A 20,000-nucleotide genomic window follows, 5' to 3' on the forward strand; every position below is an offset into this window, starting at 1 on the left:
CTGTTTCTCTGTCTCTCTTTCCTTGTATGTAGTTTCATAATGAGAATTTTACAGTGGAAATTTGAAACCTGTCCTTAAGAGTTCCTTGTATTTCAGGCTGGCACTCTACATAAAGTTGATGAAACCTACCCTTGATACATTTCTTTGCTTAGGTTTCTCCCACAAGAGATAATTGACTAGCAGCTAATTCAGATCCATTTCAAGAGTAGTGGTTTTTCACACTTAGTATTTTCTTCTTAAGAGAGATCAAAGTCATGATTTTGGATAGAACTGTTCAAGACAGAGGCATATGCATCCTAAACTAGTATTAGTTGTGTCTTGCTGTGTTGCCAAGTATGACCTTGAATTATTTGATCCTCCCATCTCTACTTCCCAAGTGCTGGGATTCCAGGTGTGGACCACTTTATTTTGTGGTAGGGATTGAAATTGAATGCTGGACAAGCACTCTGTCATCTGCGGTAGGTCCTCAGCCCTCGATAAAACCTTTCAGTCCAATAATGTACATAAATTCAGAATCTTATTTATACTATTACATACTTAATTGAATATTCCTATCATTTCCCTTTGGTTCCCATATAAGGCTTTGAGCTTTTTTCATTGAGGTGTTGGGGAGAGTTACCTGTGATTAGCCTACAGTGTAGTTGGGTTGTCTCCTCCCATGCTTGTAGTATTGGGTACTATCATTTTTCTCCAGAATTTGGGAAGGAGTCTTCCTTCTTTACTGCATATATGTACTCTCAAAGTGATTCCTTTATGCCTTGTCAGTCAAGGGGTTTTGAAGCATAAGCCAAGCTTCATTCAGGTTTGGCTAATAGCTTTCAACTCTAGACTTGCATTAATTCAAATGGATTCACTAGAAAGATAAAAGGCTTGCTGCCTAAGTGAATTCCGCTTTTCAAATTACTAGTACTCTAAGCTTGGTGAGTCACTAAGTTGTGTGTGCCGAGCACGTGCTGGGTAACTCTTTTATGCTAAGACGGGGATGAGATCTGTTTGGATACTTTACTTGATATTGGGTTAGAAATGAGCAACCAGGGTAGAAGAGTATTCTTTTCCTTAAAGGAACTAACCCTAAACAGAATCAAGGTTTTATTTCAGTAATACCCCCTCTGCCCCCACCTAGTAATCCAACCTGGCTTTGAACCTGCAGTGATCCTCTTGTCTTGGCCTCCATACACAATACATGATTACACTCAGTTTTACAAAGCTTAAGAGAGCAACCCCAGAACTTTGTATATGGTAGGCAACTATTCTACCAACTGAACTACGTCTCCAGCCATTCAGAAAAGGTATTTTTAAAAATTTTACTTTAAAAATATGTACATGGATGATAAAGTAGTTGTTTACCTTAAAGAAAATGGTATTTTGTCTCCCCCCAAATAAAGATTCTGGCAAATTAACAAACAAAACAAAACTCATCAGTAGGAGAACCATAACTGGAGCTGTTCTTAATGGTGCATGTATTAAAGAGCATGCTATGTAAATGTTATGTATGCTAGACATAAGCCATCCTTACATTGCTCTTATCGATATATTTCATTTTCACTTCTTCATATTTTAGACCTGTAATGGCCAAATACTACAGTGAAGTTCAAAGTTTGCAGCAGGATGATTCAGTTATAGAAGGAGTAAGTGACCAAGTACTTGTGGCAGTGGTGGTCAGCTTTGCTTTGATCGCTACTCTCCTGTATGCACTTCTCAGGTGAGACTAAAAAGTAAATGACTTCAAGTACTGAGTATTTCTAAAGGTCGATGACTAATTCTTTCTAGTCATAGGTGGTCTCAGTGGCTAAAATATTTTATTTTCCATTGAGCTTTGAATGCTACCTTATTTTTTTCCTGACTTACCTGAGAATATTTAAATTCAGTTTCCATTTTGACTAAAATAGTAATATTTCCTATGAGTATCCTAGTTTAAAATTTTTTATAATTTAATCTACTAGCTAATGGGTGATATGGATAATATATCCAAAATAATTAAATGGAAAAATGAGAGAAAACAAACACAAATAAGAACAAAACCCCCACCTCATCACCAATACCGATGCTCTCCTGGCCTAATCTCTTTTTCTTATAGCCGACAACTTCTTGCTTCTGATTTTCCATTGTAGTTTTTAAATGGTATGCTCATGTCTTAGATTGCTTTCCCTTACTGTGATAAAGACCATGACCAAAAGCAACTTGTGAAGTAAGAGTTTCTTTTTGCAGCTCTCAGGTTATATATATTCCATTACTGAGAGAAATCAAGAAGGAGCTCAGGGCAGGAACTGAAGCAGAGGCCATGGGGAACACTGCCTACTGGCTTGTTCCTCATGGCTTGCTTAGCTGGCTTTCTTATACCATCCAGGACCAGGGTAGCACCATCCATAGTGAGTTGGACATCAATTATTAATTAAGAAAATGCCCTATAATCTTTCCTACTGGCCAATCTTATAGAAGCATTTTTCTTAGTTAAGATTCTCTCTTCCCAGATATATCTAGGTTTGTGTCAGTTTGACAAAAACCAATCAGCACAGTTATTATATACATAATTTTAACTTCTGCTGTCTTCCCTTCTCCTTAAACATGAAAAATTAGGAGAAAGACCCAATTAGATGTGGAAAAGTATTCAGATGTATAATTTTCTAATTGCTTATGTTAAAGAAACTTCATGAAAGAAATGTGTTAATTGTTCTATATATTACTTATTAGCTTGTAATAAATTCCTAAGATACTGGGCATCTGGATTTTATCATTTATCATTTAAACCTGAAGTCAGCTGATGATCACAGATTTGGGAGGAAGTTGTCACAGAGGAGCCTAGAATAGAATGCACAGTTGTGGGGTTGGAGTGCAGGTGTGTATCATCAGTTACACTTGTTACATTAAGTCACCAGTAGTTCTTTTTCTTTCTTTCTTTTAAAGATTAAAAGAAAGTACTTAAGTATTATATATATATATATATGTATATTATATATATATATATATATATATATATATATATATATATGAGTACTTTATCTGCGTGTATGCCTGCATACCAGAAGAACGTATCAGCTCTCATTATAGATGGGTTATGAACCACCATGTGGTTGCTGGGAACTGAACTCAAGACCTCTGGGAGAGCAGCCAGTGTATTTAACCATTAAACCATCTTTCCAGACCCCATGTAGTTCTTTTTCTAAATTTAAAAAAAAAAAAAATTACTTATTGGCCAGGATGACTGGTCTGTGGGTAAATACTGTTGCCATACCTGATCCCTTGAGTTTAGTCCCAGAACTCACACAGTAGGAGAGACACAACTCCTGTAAATTACACTCTGCTCTCCATACATGTGTCATAGCACACACACCCATACTCATATGCATAAATGTACATCACAAACAAATGAGGTTTAATTTTTTTAAATTATTATTAATAGTGTTGGATGCCTGCCATGATGTGCATGTGAAAGTCAGAGGACAGCTTTGTAGAATCAGTTCTCTGTTTCCACCTTGACATGAGTTCTGGTGATTGAACTCAGGTTGTCAGGCTTGCACGCAAGTGCCTGCATCCACAGAACCATCTCATCAACCCTTGCTTGTCAATAGTTCAGCGTCAAAAATTAGACTAATAAAGCAGATCGGTCAATCTAACTATAAATTCTATCCAACAGAAATGTACAGCAGAACATTCATCCAGAAAACCAAGAGCTAGTCAGAGTGCTTCGAGAACAATTTCAAACAGAGCAGGTATGGTGATGTAGTATATATATATTTATATGAGGGGATGTCGTAGTTTCCTATTATAGGAAGTGGTAATAAGACATTAGAAAGTAACTTTAAGAAACATCAGCTACTTTACTCCTTATATTATATTGTTCTTCAGATTATATATTTTCAGATTAAGCACATTTTCTTCTTTTGAGGGGATTGGGCAGACAGTAAGGCAATCCCATGTATTCCAGTCTGGCCTGGAACTTGTTGGGTAGCTGAGAATGATCTTAAATTCCCAATCTTCCTGACTCTACCTCTGTCGTAGTTACTTTTCTATTGCTGTAACTTAAGTCCAGTTACAGGCAACTCATAAAATAATGCGTTTGACTGAGGGCATGCCTACTGTTTGAGAGAGTTAGTTCATTGTTGTCATGGTAGGGAGCGTGGCAGCAGACAGGAGGCATGGCTCTGGAGCAGTAGCTGAGAGCTTACATCGTGTCCATAAGTTGGAGGCAGAGTGAGAGATTGGGCTTCAGGTGGGCTTTTGAAACCTCAGAGCCCAGCCTGAGTGACAGCAAGGCCAAATCTAATCCTTCCCAAAACAATTCCACTGGCCAGAGCCGTAGCACTCAAATTTTTTATGACCATTCTCATTCAGACCACTAGAACCTCTAGTGCTGGAACTACTGGCAAGAGCCATCAGCCCAGCAGCATGTTGACTAGTCCTAATCTATACAGTACATGCAGTGAGAATTTTGGTTTCTTTGAAAAACATAGAAATATTCTGGGAATATGTTTTCACTTCAACCGTAGGTGTGGGATATGGTGCTACTTCACATTCTCCACATTCTATGATTTGCATTGATTTAAGCAGAGGCATGGTTATGACAGCAGCTGTGTGATGTTTGGAATTCTGGGGACTCTTCAGAGGGTGTCTAAATGCTAGAGCCCCATAGATGGCTGCTGGTTGGCTAGTTGGTGGCTGGATGCTGTTGGTTGCAGCTTGTCAAGCAGTCGGGTGCAAAGAGAAGAAAAGAAGAAATGAGATGTCCGGACAGAGAAGATCAAATTTGTCCCAAGGAACTTGACGCCCTAATCAGCCAGGAAGTAGTCTAGCGATAGCATCGCCCTAACCCTTTTTCTCTCCTACCTAGTGTTAGGGTTGGAGGGTGGAAGAAGGAAGAGCCCGGAGTAGCCAGGAGTCCAGTTACAGTGACGTGCATGGTTCTTATTAACTTGTTCTAAAAGAGAACAATTTTTGTATTTGTTGTTTGACTTTAACTGAAATGAAATAGAAACTTCCTTTTTGCCAAGTGGTGGTGGCGCACACCTTTAATCCCAGCACTTGGGAGGCAGAGGCAGACGGATTTCTGAGTTCGAGGCCAGCCTGGTCTACAGAGTAAGTTCCAGGACAGCCAGGGCTACACAGAGAAAAAACCCTGTCTCAACAAAACCAAAAAAAAAAAAAAAGAAACTTCCTTTTTTCTTTCTTTTCTCTTGTTTTTTTTCTCTTTTTTGTTAAATTGAGACAGAATCATATGGTCCTGGCTGGTCTGGAACTTGCTGTGTAGACCAAATTAGCCTTAAAGTCATAGAGACATACTTGCCTCTGCTTCCCTAATACTGGGGTTATAGATATGAGCTATTCTGTTAGGCTTTTGTTGTTATATTCTTTAAAAAACATCAAGAAAGGTGGAAGTTTATGTTTTAATATTAATTAATTTTTTTTTTTTTTTTTTTTTTTTTTTTTTTTTTTTTTTTTTTTTTGAGGCAGGGTTTCTCTGTGTAGCCCTGGCTGTCCAGCCTGGTCTCCAGCTCATGTAGATCTGCCTGCCTCTTCCTCATGAGTATGCCAACATTGCCTGGCAATATTTAAATATTTTAATATTTTCATTTTGTAATAACACTGGAATGACAATGTTACCTTCAATTATTTTAGTAATTAGTGCTGTTTTAAGAAATAAAAATTCTAATTATAGTATCTTAGCATTGTATTAAAAATTCTTTAATTCATTTTATAATTAAGTTTATATTTACTACTTTTGATTTCTATGATAATTTTATTTTTAAAAGTTTAATACCTACTTATTGTATGTAGATGAGTGCTTTGCCTAATGTATGTGCATCGTGTATGTGCCTGGTGCTGTAGAATCCAGAAGATGTTAGAGCCCTGCAACTAGAGTGAGAGGCGATTGTGAGCCATCATGAGGATGCTGGCACCAAATGCATGAAGTGCAAGAACAGGTCATGCCCTAAACTGCAGAACAGCTTTCCAGCCCTTGATGAAGGGGTTCGTTTTGTGCTAGTGCTAGATAGTTTTCTGGGTCCTTAGGTACTACAGTGAATCCTATAAGTGGAGTTTTGCCCTCATGGCATTTTTAGTCCAGAATCATATTTGATGTGTGCTACTTGTACTATAATTTCTCTTAACACTACTATCTGATCACAACAGTGATACAGCCAAGGAATATGCATACGTTATATATTTGCTTAGTTTGTGGTTTTTGAGACAAGGTCTCATTGTAGCCCAACCCTGGAACTTGTTAGGTAGCCAAGGGTAACTTGGAAATCTTACCTTCCTGCCCCCACATCCTAGCTGTTGGGATTACAGACATGTACAGTGGAAAGCAGATTAACATTTACCAGGATGACTTTGCAAAGGACCAAATTCAAGTTATCAAAAGTGTTCATTTTTTCCTACTTGTGAAATGAGCAAATAATCTTAACTGGAAGTTTAACTCCTGTGGAAGACAGATCAGATGTGCAGAACTTAACAGGGGACAGGTGTTCAATGAAAAGGACATAAGAGATGACGCCAGACATATTCTGGTAATGCTAGAAGCTGGGTAGAACTGCTGCAGTAAGGTCCAGGTCTGACAGGGGCTACAAAGGAAGGCTCTGTTTTAAAATCCAAAAAAGTTGTTTAAAATGTTAAAAAAATTTAAAGTGTATATTAAGAATGATAGTTTGCTATTTTTTCTCTTTTGATGGTATTGAGGATCAGACCCAGGGCCTCATGCATGCCAAGTAGGTGTTCTTTCTCCCACTGAGTTACACTGAAGCAGTGTGTTTCTGATTCTCTAGTTTGTATAGTAGCTTGTAGAATTCAAAATAATATATGCATTTTAATAAAGTAAAAAAGCTAGCTTTGAGTTAATCTACATTTTGTTTTCAAGTTGTGTATAGGGAGGAAAGTGAAGGACACTTATTAAAATAAAATAATATCTTTGCAGACTTCTCAGGCTTGCATTATCTTAAACTATTGTGCATGTGTAACTTCTGTTTTGAGAGATGTCTGTGTCCTCTCTCTCACCAGGATGTCCCTGCTCCTGCCCGACAGCAGTTCTACACTGAGATGTACTGTCCAATCTGCTTGCATCAAGCCTCCTTTCCGGTTGAAACAAACTGTGGCCATCTCTTTTGTGGTGAGCAAAAGATAGCAGACTTGGTTGAAGTAACTAGCACAAGACCTATGTGGATTGTTAGTGGGCTAGATTGCTCATATCTTCTTATCATATTTATTTTCCGAGATAAGTAGATTGCTTTGAAAGTCCTGCTCTTGTTGCCCCCCAAATGATAGTATATTTTGTAGTATGTTATGTTCTAAGGTCTGAGGATGTTGCTCAGTTGGTAGAGTGCCTGCCTATCACGCAGGCTGGGCCTTTGGGCTTGATCCCCAGGATTGTATAAGCCAGGTATGGTGGCATATGCCTGTATCCTAGTACCCAGTGGAAGAAGGAAGATCAGGAATTCAAAGACACCCTCAGCTAGAAGGCAAGTTCAAGACCAGCTTGGGTTACTTGAGACCCAGTCTCCAAAAATAAAAAAAGTATATTCCCATGCATGTGGTTGTATACACACAGAGACAGGTACTAAATCATAATTTATTTTCTGTTTAGTGTGTTAGCATTTGTGGGGTCCAAGATTTAGAAAAAAAAATAAAACTCAATAAACTTCTAGATCATTAGCAATGTGTTTCTTGGAAGAATAGTTCAAGTTTGCAAGTAACATTATGTGCCCACTGTGTCCTTCTCAACTTTTGTCAGTTTTTCATGTTATTCAGATTTCCATGGCAAGATTCTTGTCTCAAGAACTAAGCCACAAACCTCTACCACCTGTCTTTACTCTTTCTGTGTAACCTTCAGGTGCTGGAGATACAAATTCGAAACCTAGAACACATACCAGCTTAAAGAGGGAATATATTCACATTTAGTATCAACAAGAGGTACCTTCTACTCATTGTGTTTCCCCCAGAAAGATTTCAGAGAGTAATTAATATTTTTTATGACCTTACAAGATTGGGATGTGCCCACTGTACAGGAAGGTTAATACTTAATCTTATCCAACCCCACAAATCAGAAACTGAGGCTCAGAGAAGGCAGTTTTTTGTTTTTTGTTTTGTTTTTTGGTTTTTTTTCTCGAGACAGGGTTTCTCTGTGTAGCCCTGGCTGTCTTGGAACTCACTCTGTAGACCAGGCTGGCCTTGAACTCAGAGGTCCACCTGCCTCTGCCTCTACCTCCCAAGTGCTGGGAATAAAGGCTTGCACCACCACTGCCCAGCACAAGAAGTTTTGTAATGGGTAACCCAGCTGAGAGCAACCTAGAGCTAGCTTTAATCTCTATGCTTAATTCTGCTGCAATTGGTGGCTTACAGGATGATGAACACTAAGAACTCCTCTTAACTTAGATATGGCCAGTCATTAGGCCTACTTTTCAGTGACAGTCCTTTCTGTTAGTTGCAAGTTGAATAACAAAGTGTTTTTCTTTTTATGTTTTATCTTTGAACCTACAGATACTAAATAAAAATGGCTAACGAATAGGATATTAGAAGCATTCAATCGCTTAGTATATACAATTAAGATTGGTCTTAAATATTCCCATATGTTCTCAATTTTAAAGACTAATTTAAAATAGCGTATAATGATCCTTTATTAGTGTCCTCCCTTTTGTGTCTTTTGTTAACTTCATGGAATTCTTGCAGATGTATTATTGATATTGCTGGGGTTGAACATTTGAAATCCCTGCCTTGCAATGCTGAGTTTTCCATACATTGTAATTATTATAATGAATCTAGCTCTACCTTCCTGCAACCATTAATTTTAAACTCTCCAAGGTTTTGTTCTTAAAGACTGGGTTTCACCTTGCAGCCCTGGTTGGCCTAGAACTTGCTATGTGACCAGGCTTGCATCATTTCCAGAGATTCACCTCCTTTTGCCTTCTAAATGCTAAGACTAAAGGCATTTACCATCAGACCCAGCCATGGTGTTAGTTTTGATTGTTTTTTTTTTTTTAAAGACAATATATTGCTTTGTACATCAGCCAGACACTGAACTGGCATTCCTCCTACATGAACCTCCAAAATGTTGAGACTACAGGTGTGCACCACCGTGCCCAACTTCACTAAGGTTTTTTTCCCCCCATACCTAACATACGACGCAACACTGAGTTATCTGTTAAAATGTAATACTCACTGTTGACAAGGGAGGACAGCTCTTCTCTTAGGAACTTTGCCTAGCCCTTCTCTGAGCTCTGCTAATGATCTCTCAGCTTTTCTTTTTTTATTTATTTATTTTTTTGTTTTGGTTTAGATCTTCTGTGGCCAGATGTCATAGTATGTATAGGTTGACGAATCTACATGTAAGTCCTTGCCTTTTTCCTTAAGAAACAATTTCCTTAGGGTCAGTTAGAGACGATGCACCTAACTCTCAAGAGACTGGAGGCCCCAGGGAGTTTAGAGGTCTGGTGGGGTGGAGGTGGGAAGGTGGGGACATCCTTGTGGAGACAGGGGAACAGGGAGGACGTATGGGATGTGGAACAGTTGGAGGGTGGACCAGGAGGGGAATAAAATCTGGCGTGTAACAAAAAGAAAAAATAAATAAATAAAAAGAAATAATCTTTATGAGTTGAAAAAAAAAGAAAAGAAAAAAGAAAGGATTTCTTGTTCACCTCTGCATGTGCCAGATGTCTCCATTTCTTCTGTGTCTGCATCCAGTCTTGAGAGCACTGAGATTACAGCCACTGCATCCGGCCTTCATAGAGTCTAGAGCTCTGAACTCAGGTCCACAGGCTTATGTGGCCAAGGCTTTGTTCACTGAGGCCACTGCCCAGCCCAGTATCAGTCTATTAATTATCTTTTGGATTGCTGAAAAACAGCAGTCAAAAGTCAGTTGGGAGAGGGAAGTTAATGGCCGTCAGGAGAGACAGAAATCTTCCCACTCTCAAAAGTGTAGTAGGCATTCCTGATACATTTGACCTTCTTTTCCTGAATCTAAACATGGCCTTAATCATCCTCTGGGCAGGTGTTGGCACTGTGTAAGGCTTGGCAGGCAAAATGAACTTATTTGCCAACTCAGGCTTAGCTAATTCACTGGGTGGATAATCCTGTCAATTGAAAGATAGTTGTATTGTGTTCTTGCTTTTACCTCTGGGTCTGAGGTAATAGGGTAGATTGCTTCTGATATCCTGCTCTACTTGGTAGGTGCGTCTGTCTTTTGAGATGTGGCTCAGGTATCCTAGATTGGCCTCAAATGTGCTATGTAGCCCAGGATGACCTTGAACTTCTGATCCACATTGCCTTCCAGGTGCTGAGATTTCAGGCATGCACTACCATGCCTAGTTTATGTGCTAAGGAGTATTGATAACCCAAGGCCTTGTGCATGCTAAGATACCCCTGCCAACTAAGCCATGTTACATTTATTTACTTTGTTTAGTAGATCTAAAGGTAAACAACTTCTTACGTAATTTCTCAAAAAATTTTCTCTGGACAGTAGATCAAGTATGTTAACACTACATGTGTCAAGAACTCTTAGCTCAGTAATTCTTCCACCCCCACTCCCTCAACCCCCCCTTCTCCTTCTTGCTCCAGCCCCACTCAATCCAGCCCAGCTTGCTCTGGCCCATAGGCTTTTTATTTGTTTCTTATTATGGATGGTTATGAGCCACCATGTGGTCGCTGGCATCCGAACTCATGACCTCCAGAAGAGCAAGCAGTCAGCGCTCTTAACTGCTGAGCCATCTCACTAACCCAGCTCAGTCTTTCTTTATGTAGCATAACACCTCTGCTCCATTACAGTAAGTTCCAATAAGCTGCAAAAGAATCATCTTATTTGCATCCATAATCTACATTATTTAACTCTCTCTCAAGCCTGAGATTTTGTTCTCCTTTTTGCAACTAAATAGATTGAGAGCGATTGTGACCCAGATGAAAGTTCAGTCCTCTCTCACTCCACTTTTCTCATACTTTTGAGTAAGACAACATCAGACATCAAGTAGCAGATGAACTGAAGCATTTAATCTGCTGAGTCATAGTTTTTCAGTGAAGACAAGTGGTGTTACATAATTACAGAAAATAAGGTGTTATATAAAATAAGAACACCCACACTCTAGTTAGAGGAAATGATACTTGAGATTAAATGAATGTAGTGTTTGTCAAAATAGGCTGAATTTTGGGTTAAAAAGGTCATAGATACAGCTAAGACATAGTTTGAGATGAAAATAATAATACTAATAATTGATTTCTTTTTGTGTATATATACACGTGTATATATGCACATGTACATATTTATCTGTGTACAGGCAGGTTCATGTATTTGTGTGGGCATACATACCTGTGTGCATGTGTGTGAGCACGCACATACCATGTGTCCACACACGTGTATTGAGGTAGAGGTTGGTGTTGTTGCTCATCTTTTGTAATTGTGGCTGTTGTTTTTTGTTTGTTTGCTTTTGGGGAAGAGTCTCTCTATTAATGTAGCTCTGGCTCTTTCGGAACTTACTGTGTGGACCAGGATGGTCTCAAACTCAGAGATCCACCTAATGCTGGATCAAAGGTATGTGCCATCACACCTGGCTTATCTTAGTCTCTCTAGCTGTCCTGCCCCCAGCACTCCCAGCTGCCCCCCACCCCCACCAACCTGGAAGTCAGTGGTTAGGTTAGACTAGTTGGCCAAGACGCCTTGGTGCCCTACCCCTCATGCTGGCACTATAGACTCCTGACAACTTAAGATTTACTATCTTCAGGGCTGGAGAGATGGCTCAGCAGTTAAGACCACCGACTGCTCTTCCAGAGGTCCTGAGTCCTAGCAACCACATGGTGGCTCACAACCATACATCCTGTGCTCTCTTCTGGTGTCTCTGGAGAGAGCAGTGGTGTACTTATATACATTAAAAAAAAAAAAAATAGATTTACTATCTTCAAGCTGAGCAGTGGTGGCGCATACCTTTAATCCCAGCACTTGGGAGGCAAAGGAAGGTGGATTTCTGAGTTCGAGGCCAACCTGGTCTACAGAGGGAGTTCCAAGACAGCCAGGACTACACAGAGAAACCCTGTCTCCAAAAACCAAAAACAAACAAACAAAAAGATTTACTATCTTTTACTTGATTGGAGTGTGTCGCTTGGTTTCTGTCCTGGAGAGGTCAGAGTAAGGCACATGGGCTGGGAATGCAGCTCAGTTATTAGAGTACTTGACTAGACTACAAGAAGCCCTTTGGTCCTGTGAACGCTTCAGACAGTAAAAATGTTCCTTCATGTTACTGGAGTGAAGCTGAGTGTTCCATCTACTGAGTATCCCTACCACTTGTGAAGTCATATAAATTATGTCTTCAAGCAGGGTTGCCATCTTTGGTTGTTTTGTTGCTGTGTGTGTATGTTCATGCAGGTATATAAGTGGATGTGGTGTGGATGTGGGTGCTTGTAGAGTCCTATGTCAACCTCAGGTGTTGGTCCTCAGGATACTGTCTACCATTCTTTTTTACTTTTTCTTTTGTGTATGGGGGTGGCGGGATGGGTGTGCATGCATGGGGTAATATCTTCTTCAATCACTCTCTACTTTATTTTTGAGAAGAGACTCTCACTCAACCTAGAGCTTGCTCATCTGGCTAGACATGCTGGTCATAACAGTCCAGGAATCTTCATCTTGCCACCTTTTCTGCTTTGGAATCATAGGCACAAACTGGAGAGCCTGGATTTAAACAACAGCAATAACAAAATGAGCATGGGATCAAGTCCTCTTCCTTGCTCTGATTTTCCATACTTGGCAATTTCCCAGGCCTAGCCTTTTCTTGATGTTGGGGGTCGGGGAGGTGGTCCTGTTTCTTACTATTAGGGAACTTGTCAGGTAGGTAGGCTAGCCTGATTGGTCAGTGAGCCCCAGGGATCCTTCTTCTTTTTGCCTCCCCAGTACTGGGCTCACATGTGTGTGCCACGATGTCTATTTTACACTGGATCATGAGACCCGAGGTAGGTCCTCATGTTTCTACAGTAAAGACTTTACTGCTTGAGCTACCTCCGCCATCCTCATGAGCATTACCTAGTACAAGTACTTCAGACATTAAGCTAAGCTAAGTATTTTATCAAGGAAGTGCCCACTACTTGAGTAATTTGTTGTCAGGTTTTGGAGTGGCAGAGAGGAAAGGGCTCATGTAGCTGAGGCTGGCCTTGAACTTTCTGTGTAGTTGAGGTTGATCTTAAACTCCTGACCCTCTCACCAGCCTCCTAAGTGAAGGGATTATATCCACCACAGGTTATTTAATTTGGCTTTTTAAACCTTGATATTGTTGAGACAGGGTCTCACTGGGTAGCCCAAGGAGCCCTCTCACTTGAAATCCAGGGGTCTCTGTTTCCCAAGTGCTAGGATTATAGGTATGTGTCACCACACCTTGCTGGGTCAGCGAACTCCTAAAAATAAATATTTTTCCAATACATCACATTTGGAACAAATAGTATCTTACAGTTTGTATCATGTTTATTTTACATAGGAAGCTGTTTTCTCTGAGGCCTCAGTAACTGAGGTGATTAATATTTGCTTTGTATTATATAAAAATGTCCATTGCTTAATTAGTAGCCACAGTAAAAATGTTTTTTTAGTGGTTGGGAATGATTGCCAAATTTTAATTTACCTGAAGATTTGGTTGGATGAAATAAAATTTTCAAGGAATATTTAATAAGAAATGTAGATAAACAATGTAATAAAACAATATAGTGGAAACTCGACCAGCAAATATGAACTTTAAAGCTTCATTATTGATGTTTTCTTATTCCACTAGGTTCCTGCATAATTGCATACTGGCGATACGGGTCCTGGCTTGGTGCAATCAGTTGTCCTATCTGTAGACAAACGGTAGTGTTCTCTAGATATAAAGTATCACTTATGGTGTTTCATTTTATAAATATTAGGGCTTCTTTTGGAGTAAAATGTCTTCTTATATGTGTGTGTGCTTGAGTGTAAGTACACAGCCTGTATGCAAGAGTACATAGAGGTCATAGAATGCACTGGCTCCTCTCAACTGAAGGTTGAAGTAACTGTGAGCTACCATAATGCTGCTGCGACCTGAACCTCAGGCCTCTGCAAGAGTAGGAAGTTTTCTTAACCACTGAGCCAGCTCTCTTGCCCAGTATTAGCAGTTTTAAATTTAAATTGAATTACTTTCCCAGCCAAATTGCATTTTTACCTACTGTATCTGTGACTTCACTAAATTTTTAAAAAAATACATTTTTTTTTTACAAGAGCACAAATCTACTTTTATTTATTTACTCTCCATTAGTTTAAATCCGGGATGGGTACAGCATCACACGGATTCTGTGTCCAGTGGCCTTTGCAGGAAGGTTGCTTCGGAATTTGGCGCGAACCATACCACTGTTTCCATGGGCCCGAGTTACTTTTCCCCAGATCACTCTGGTTTGATTTGGTTTGCCTCCAGGAGTCACTGTATTGTTTTTTGCTTTGTACACATATGCACATCTCTTGCCTAAGTAGAACTCAGTTTCATCTCGGGCATAAACGCCTTCAATTTTAAGAAGAGCCGTGTGCTCTCTTTGGTTCCGGAGACCTCCCTTGTAGCCAGCGGAAGTGGCCTTGCACCACAGCCTTCCAGACATACTTGCTTTTAGAAGTCCTGTTCCCAGCAGGCCTCCACCGGCGCCAAGATGGTGGAAAGAAAAAAAAAAAACATTTTAAAAAATCACTAGGGTATCATAAAAAAGGGAATTCAATTTGAAATCCTACAGTTGTAGTGAAAAACAAGAGATAAGTGAGTTTTTCTCACATACTGTTCTCTTTTGAAAAAATATATTGTTCCTTTTAAAAATATTTAAGTATTTAACCTGTCCCATTTTCTTTGAACTTTAATAATGAAGCCACACAAGTATTCTTATAGTGCATGTTTCCTTTGTTTTAGCAATCATTTTCCCGTTACTGTTAGAGCAGAGAGCCAGACTTTCTTCTTGTTTCTTTTTTATTTCTGTAGTTCCAAACTTTATGTCAGAACTTTTTACTTTTTCCCACATGGTTAGAAGGAAAGGTGGTTTGTCCCTCCAACATTGTTTCTGTGGCTAATTTGATGTGTGACATGGGCAGTTCATTTGCCATAAGCTAATTGCCAATAGTTCTTACCTTTTGCCAGAAACATGGAGGCCAGGCAGTGTATCTTAAACTAAAAAATGAGTTCCACCATGTCTTATCCAGTGTGCTATTGCTGTGAAGAGACACCGTGACCATAGCAAATTTTATAAAGGAAAGCATTTAGTTGGGGCTTGCTTACAGTTTCAGAAGTTTAGCCCATTATCATCACGGGAGGAAGCATGGCAGCAAGCAGGAAGACACAGTGCTGGAGAAGGAGCTGAGAGTTCTACATCCAGATCCACAGGCAGCAGGGAGAGAGACATTGGGCCTGACTTGAGAATTTGTAACCCCAAAACCCAACCCCCAGTGACATACTTCCTCTAGCAGGCCACACCTACTCCAACAAGGCCACACCTTCTAATCCCTGTCAAGTAGTACCACTTTCTAATGACCAAACATTCAAAAATATTAGCTTATGGGGACCATTCCTATTCCAATCTCCACACACCCTCGGCCCACTTTTTTACTTTGCCCATGGCTTTCCTAGAGTGTTTGTTGTACTGAAAACCGACTAGGGAGTAGGAAGGTGATGCAGCTCTCTTAGTCCCGTAGCCATTGCTTCCATAATTTCAGTCATTTAACTTGGAGGCAAGACAGTAGAAAGCACTGTTCGACTGGCGAATGGCCATGGAAATAACAGGCAGGCTGCTGGCTGACTAAGAGCACACCTGTCTCCTCTCTGTACATTAGCTTACCAAACACTCCTACCAGTACCTCAAGACTTTTCCTTATTCTTATTCTCTTTCCTTATTCTTCCCAAGGGAAAGCCCAGTTGTGATACCACCTGCAGTGCATGTGACAGGCCAGCCTGCTGTCTTCGTGCAGATGTGGAAGGCATTCATAATGAGGCTGTGCCATCTTTTTTTCCATATGTGTATACCACTAATAGTGCCTAGCTCATAGGAGATGCTCAATTACATTCATTCATTTGTTTTGAGACAGTGTCTCACTATGCAACCCTGGCTGTCCTAGAACTTACTATGCAAACCAGACTGGCCTTGAACTCACAGAGATCTACCTGTCTCTGCTTCCTAAGTGCTGAGATTAAAGTTGTACACCACCATTCCTGGCAAGACTGCACTTTAAAGAAACAATTCATGTTCTAAAGCCTTACATTAGCTTTGAGAAAAGAATAGTTACAAGAACGAAAAGACCACGAAGGTTAGATCTCTTAAGATTGGATTTGACTGTCCTGACGTTAAGGGCTAAATCTTGCTGGAGACTTAAAATAAGTGCCTTATGTTAGAGACTACATTTTTATTAACAAATCTGGTAAGGAACTGAGTGACTGTATCTGCTGTCCCTACCACTTAATCACTCCTTTCTTTAACTTTGAAAAATATCTTCTTGTTCTCAGGAAGGAAAAAAACATCTAGAATGATCCAAAACTAAACTTGTCCTTTTTCTTTTTTAAGATTTATTTATGTTCTCTGTAAATTAGTACCCTGTCTGCAAGCATATCTCTGTAAGTCCGAAGAGGTATTGGATCCCATTACAGATGGTTGTGAGCCACTGTATAGTTCCTGGGAATTGAACTCAGAACTTCTGGAAGAGCAGCCAGCAGCCAGCACTCAGCACTCTTACCCACTGAGCCATCTCTCCAGCCCACTAAACCTGATTTAGCCCCTTCCATTTTATCTGATTGTATTTATCAGACATTATTCTTTATAGGTTGTTACATTCTTAGCTATAGATATTTTTCCAAGGTCCCTGTATTGTCTTTAGGCAACTGTTAACCATCTTTACCATGGTCATGAAAGCAGCAAGACTAACCTTTGTTCTATAACAGTATCAAGACTTACATCTCCTTATTACAAAGGGACTGATTTCAGAGTCAGACCGTACAACCCTTTAGTTTCTGTAGTGTGTCAGCACTCAAAGATGTGCCAAATGTGAGTAAAACGAGCAGTCAGAAGTGTTTCATTTTTTTTCTCTGAAAATGATAGGTTTATATTTTTAATGTTACTTTGTTACTGAAGATTTTCCCATAATCCTTTTACCTTCAAGTATATGTTTTTCCAGAGAACTGTGGCACTTGATATGAACAGGAAAATATTAGAGTAAGTATATGTATGTGGAACCCATTTTATCTTGGAGGAACTAAAAATTACATTTTGTATTACATTTTACTGTAAGGCAGTAATTACTTACATGTTCCCCCATGTTGCCTTTATTCAAAGGAATGAATGAAATACGCATTCAGAAGCTTTTGTCATTCTCTTGAACAACACAAAGTGAAAACTGATAATAATGGTGCAGAAGGTGTAACAGCTTTTTCCTGTAATACACAGGTGACTCTACTCCTAACAGTATTTGGTGAAGATGATCAATCTCAGGATGTTGTAAGATTACGTCAAGATGTTAACGATTATAACCGGAGATTCTCAGGGCAGCCTAGATCTGTAAGTAATGTTATAGCAGGTACAACGTCAGAGAGAGCCTTTATACTTTTGTAAAATCAGATATATTCCAACCAGCTATTGAACTTGTAAAGTCTTAGTATGTGTTTTGGACTAAGTTTAAACCTTCATCATGCCAATCACTAGCTCTCCCAGAGGGCAGAGTTTGTTTATTTATTCTTTTTTTTTTTTTTTTTTAAACACAGGGTCTCATTATGTAGCCTTGGGTGTCTGGAACTTGTATGTAGACTAGGCTAGTCTTGAAATCCCAGACCTCTACTTGTTTTGGCTTCCAAGTACTGGGATTAAAGGCATGTGCCACACCATACTTAGTTCCTTTGCTGCATTTCGACTGAGCCGTTTTTAATCTATGTATATATGTGTGCTTGCATGTATGTATACATGTGCATCATGTGCACGTAGGTGTCTTTGCAGGCCTAAAGAGGGCATCAGAACCTCTGCAACTGGAGTGGTGATCGTGAGCCACTCAGTGTTTTAGAAACAATAATTGCAAGTGTACCTCTCAGCCATCGCTCCAGCCCCAAGATATGTGCGTGTACAAATGAAACACACACACACTCACACTTTACTTCGTTTTTTAGTGTATAATACCCCAGTCAGGTGAAACAGACATAATCCCAGGTATTCAGGAGACTGGGGCAGGAGGATCACAAATTCAAGGCCAGCATTAGTAACTTGATATGATGCTCTCTGAATAAGAAGTGAAAGGTGAGCTAAGGATATAGCTCAGGCTAGAACACTTACCTACCAAGGGCCTACGTCCAATCCCCAGTGCTATAAAACTTGTACATAGTCCGCCTTTCTTATTCATTCATTTATTTATTATCACATAGGCCTTTTTCATGTAGTTAAAAACTCAGGCTGTTGTTAAATTGCTTCTAGCTTGGTAGGAAGTGGTACCCCAACGTCACTTCATCTAATCATTGATTGGTTTTCAATCCAACCCAGATATATCTTGATAGTAAATCTGACACTTGGGAACAAATCTTGGACTATAAGCCCACATAAGCTTTTTGAGAGGGTCTTACTCTGTTGCCTAGACTAGCCTTGAGCTATTACTGATCTCCTGCCTGCCGGCCTGGGAGTTACAGGTGTGAACCACCATTCCTGGCTTACAGTTTCTTGGCTTATTTTAGTAGATTATTGATCAGTACCTTGAGTTTTGGATGACTTTAGGTATAGAACCACTTATCTGAAATACTTGAGACCAGAGTTTTCAGATTTCAGACTATTTGCATGGATTTTACAAATAGAGCCTCCTGAATTTGAAAATCATAAAGTCACAAGTTTAACATGTTTTGAAATCCAAAACTTTGGCTCAAAAGCTTTTAGATTTTAGAGTTTTTTTTTTTGTGTGTGTTTTAGAACACTTAAAAATCTGTAGCATTTGAAATATCAGACTTTCAGATAATATGTTCTCAATCTATATCCCACATTTTAATCATGTTGATACTTTATTGAAACTGTCCCGCAGTTTCATGAACCGGGTTCTGCCTTGACCAAAGGGAGAAAGGAGACCTGAAACACAGAGTTCGAGAACAAAAGGACACGAAGTCAAGTTGAGGGTTTCCAATCAAGGCTCTCCTTTACTTTGAGGGTTCAGCATTTATATACAAGAGAGCAAACTGAATCTCTGGTTACAATGACATTTGAATAACATAAGGAATTCGGGAGGAGTCAGGAAGAGTCCAAACAAAGTCAAGGGGGAAGTCCAAGGGAAGCTGGCTGCTGGGCTGAAGGTGGAGACTCAGGGCGTCCCTCAGGTCTCAGCTCAGGGGAGTGGCTGGAGGCACAGTCCACAGTGGGGGAGGAGGTCAACAACAGATGTCTTCAGGCTGTATACGTGCCAGCCAGCAGGTGTACTTTCCTCTGGAATCTTCGAAGGCGGAACTCATAGTAGTGAGCCTTTGTTTCAGGCACAGCAGGCATGAGTTGAATCTCTAGTGGCAAGCTCCGACGTTTTGCAGCTGAGGCACCCAACACTTTATTGCTTTTCAGTTGTCTGTAAAAGACCTGTTTTAAAGATTTATTTATTTATTATATGTAAGTACACTGTAGCTGTCTTCAGACACTCCAGAAGAGGGAGTCAGATCTCATTACGGATGGTTGTGAGCCACCATGTGGTTGCTGGGATTTGAACTCAGGACCTTCGGTTAAGAGCAGTCAGTGCTCTTAACCACTGAGCCATCTCTCCAGCCCCAAAAGACCTGTTTTATAAAAAAAATCTAGTAACTAATTTCTAAATAAAATGCATAGTTGGAAAGTCTGGTATTAAATGTGTGAAACACTAATTCATCTTAGCTGAATCTGTACATTATATGAAAATTATATTACTTTTTAATTTGATATCTTAGATGCTAAGTCTACTACTTGTTTTTCCTCCTTCAGATTATGGAAAGAATCCTGGATCTCCCCACCTTGCTGAGACACGCGTTCAGGGAAGTGTTTTCCGTTGGTGGTCTCTTCTGGATGTTCCGCATTAGGATAATGCTGTGTTTGATGGGAGC

General features: G+C 39.8%; 2 protein-coding genes across 8 annotated transcripts in view; one reads left to right on the plus strand and one right to left on the minus strand.

Moving 5' to 3' along the window:
• Rnf170 (ring finger protein 170) overlaps positions 1-20,000 on the plus strand; it is a 25,470-nt gene that overhangs the window by 4,329 nt on the left and 1,141 nt on the right. For 6 of the 7 annotated variants that reach the window (XM_031339413.1, XM_031339415.1, XM_031339416.1 and 3 more), the window contains exons 3-8: positions 1,562-1,702; positions 3,635-3,710; positions 6,991-7,099; positions 13,719-13,792; positions 17,365-17,475; positions 19,882-20,000. The exon at positions 19,882-20,000 is cut by the window's right edge and continues 1,141 nt beyond it. In XM_031339413.1, the coding sequence (XP_031195273.1) occupies positions 1,569-1,702; positions 3,635-3,710; positions 6,991-7,099; positions 13,719-13,792; positions 17,365-17,475; positions 19,882-20,000 (623 nt within the window). In that variant the 5' untranslated portion in view covers positions 1,562-1,568. The remainder of the gene's footprint in view (positions 1-1,561; positions 1,703-3,634; positions 3,711-6,990; positions 7,100-13,718; positions 13,793-17,364; positions 17,476-19,881) is intronic. The other variant, XR_004109827.1, reaches the window with a different exon arrangement.
• On the minus strand, positions 14,170-14,594 carry LOC116069078 (60S ribosomal protein L35a-like). Its single transcript, XM_031339420.1, has one exon. The coding sequence runs from the start codon at positions 14,548-14,550 to the stop codon at positions 14,218-14,220; it is 333 nt and encodes a 110-aa protein (XP_031195280.1). The 5' UTR covers positions 14,551-14,594; the 3' UTR covers positions 14,170-14,217.

The sequence above is a fragment of the Mastomys coucha genome, unplaced genomic scaffold (assembly GCF_008632895.1).
Source record: "Mastomys coucha isolate ucsf_1 unplaced genomic scaffold, UCSF_Mcou_1 pScaffold22, whole genome shotgun sequence".
Classification (NCBI taxonomy): Eukaryota; Metazoa; Chordata; class Mammalia; order Rodentia; family Muridae; genus Mastomys; species Mastomys coucha.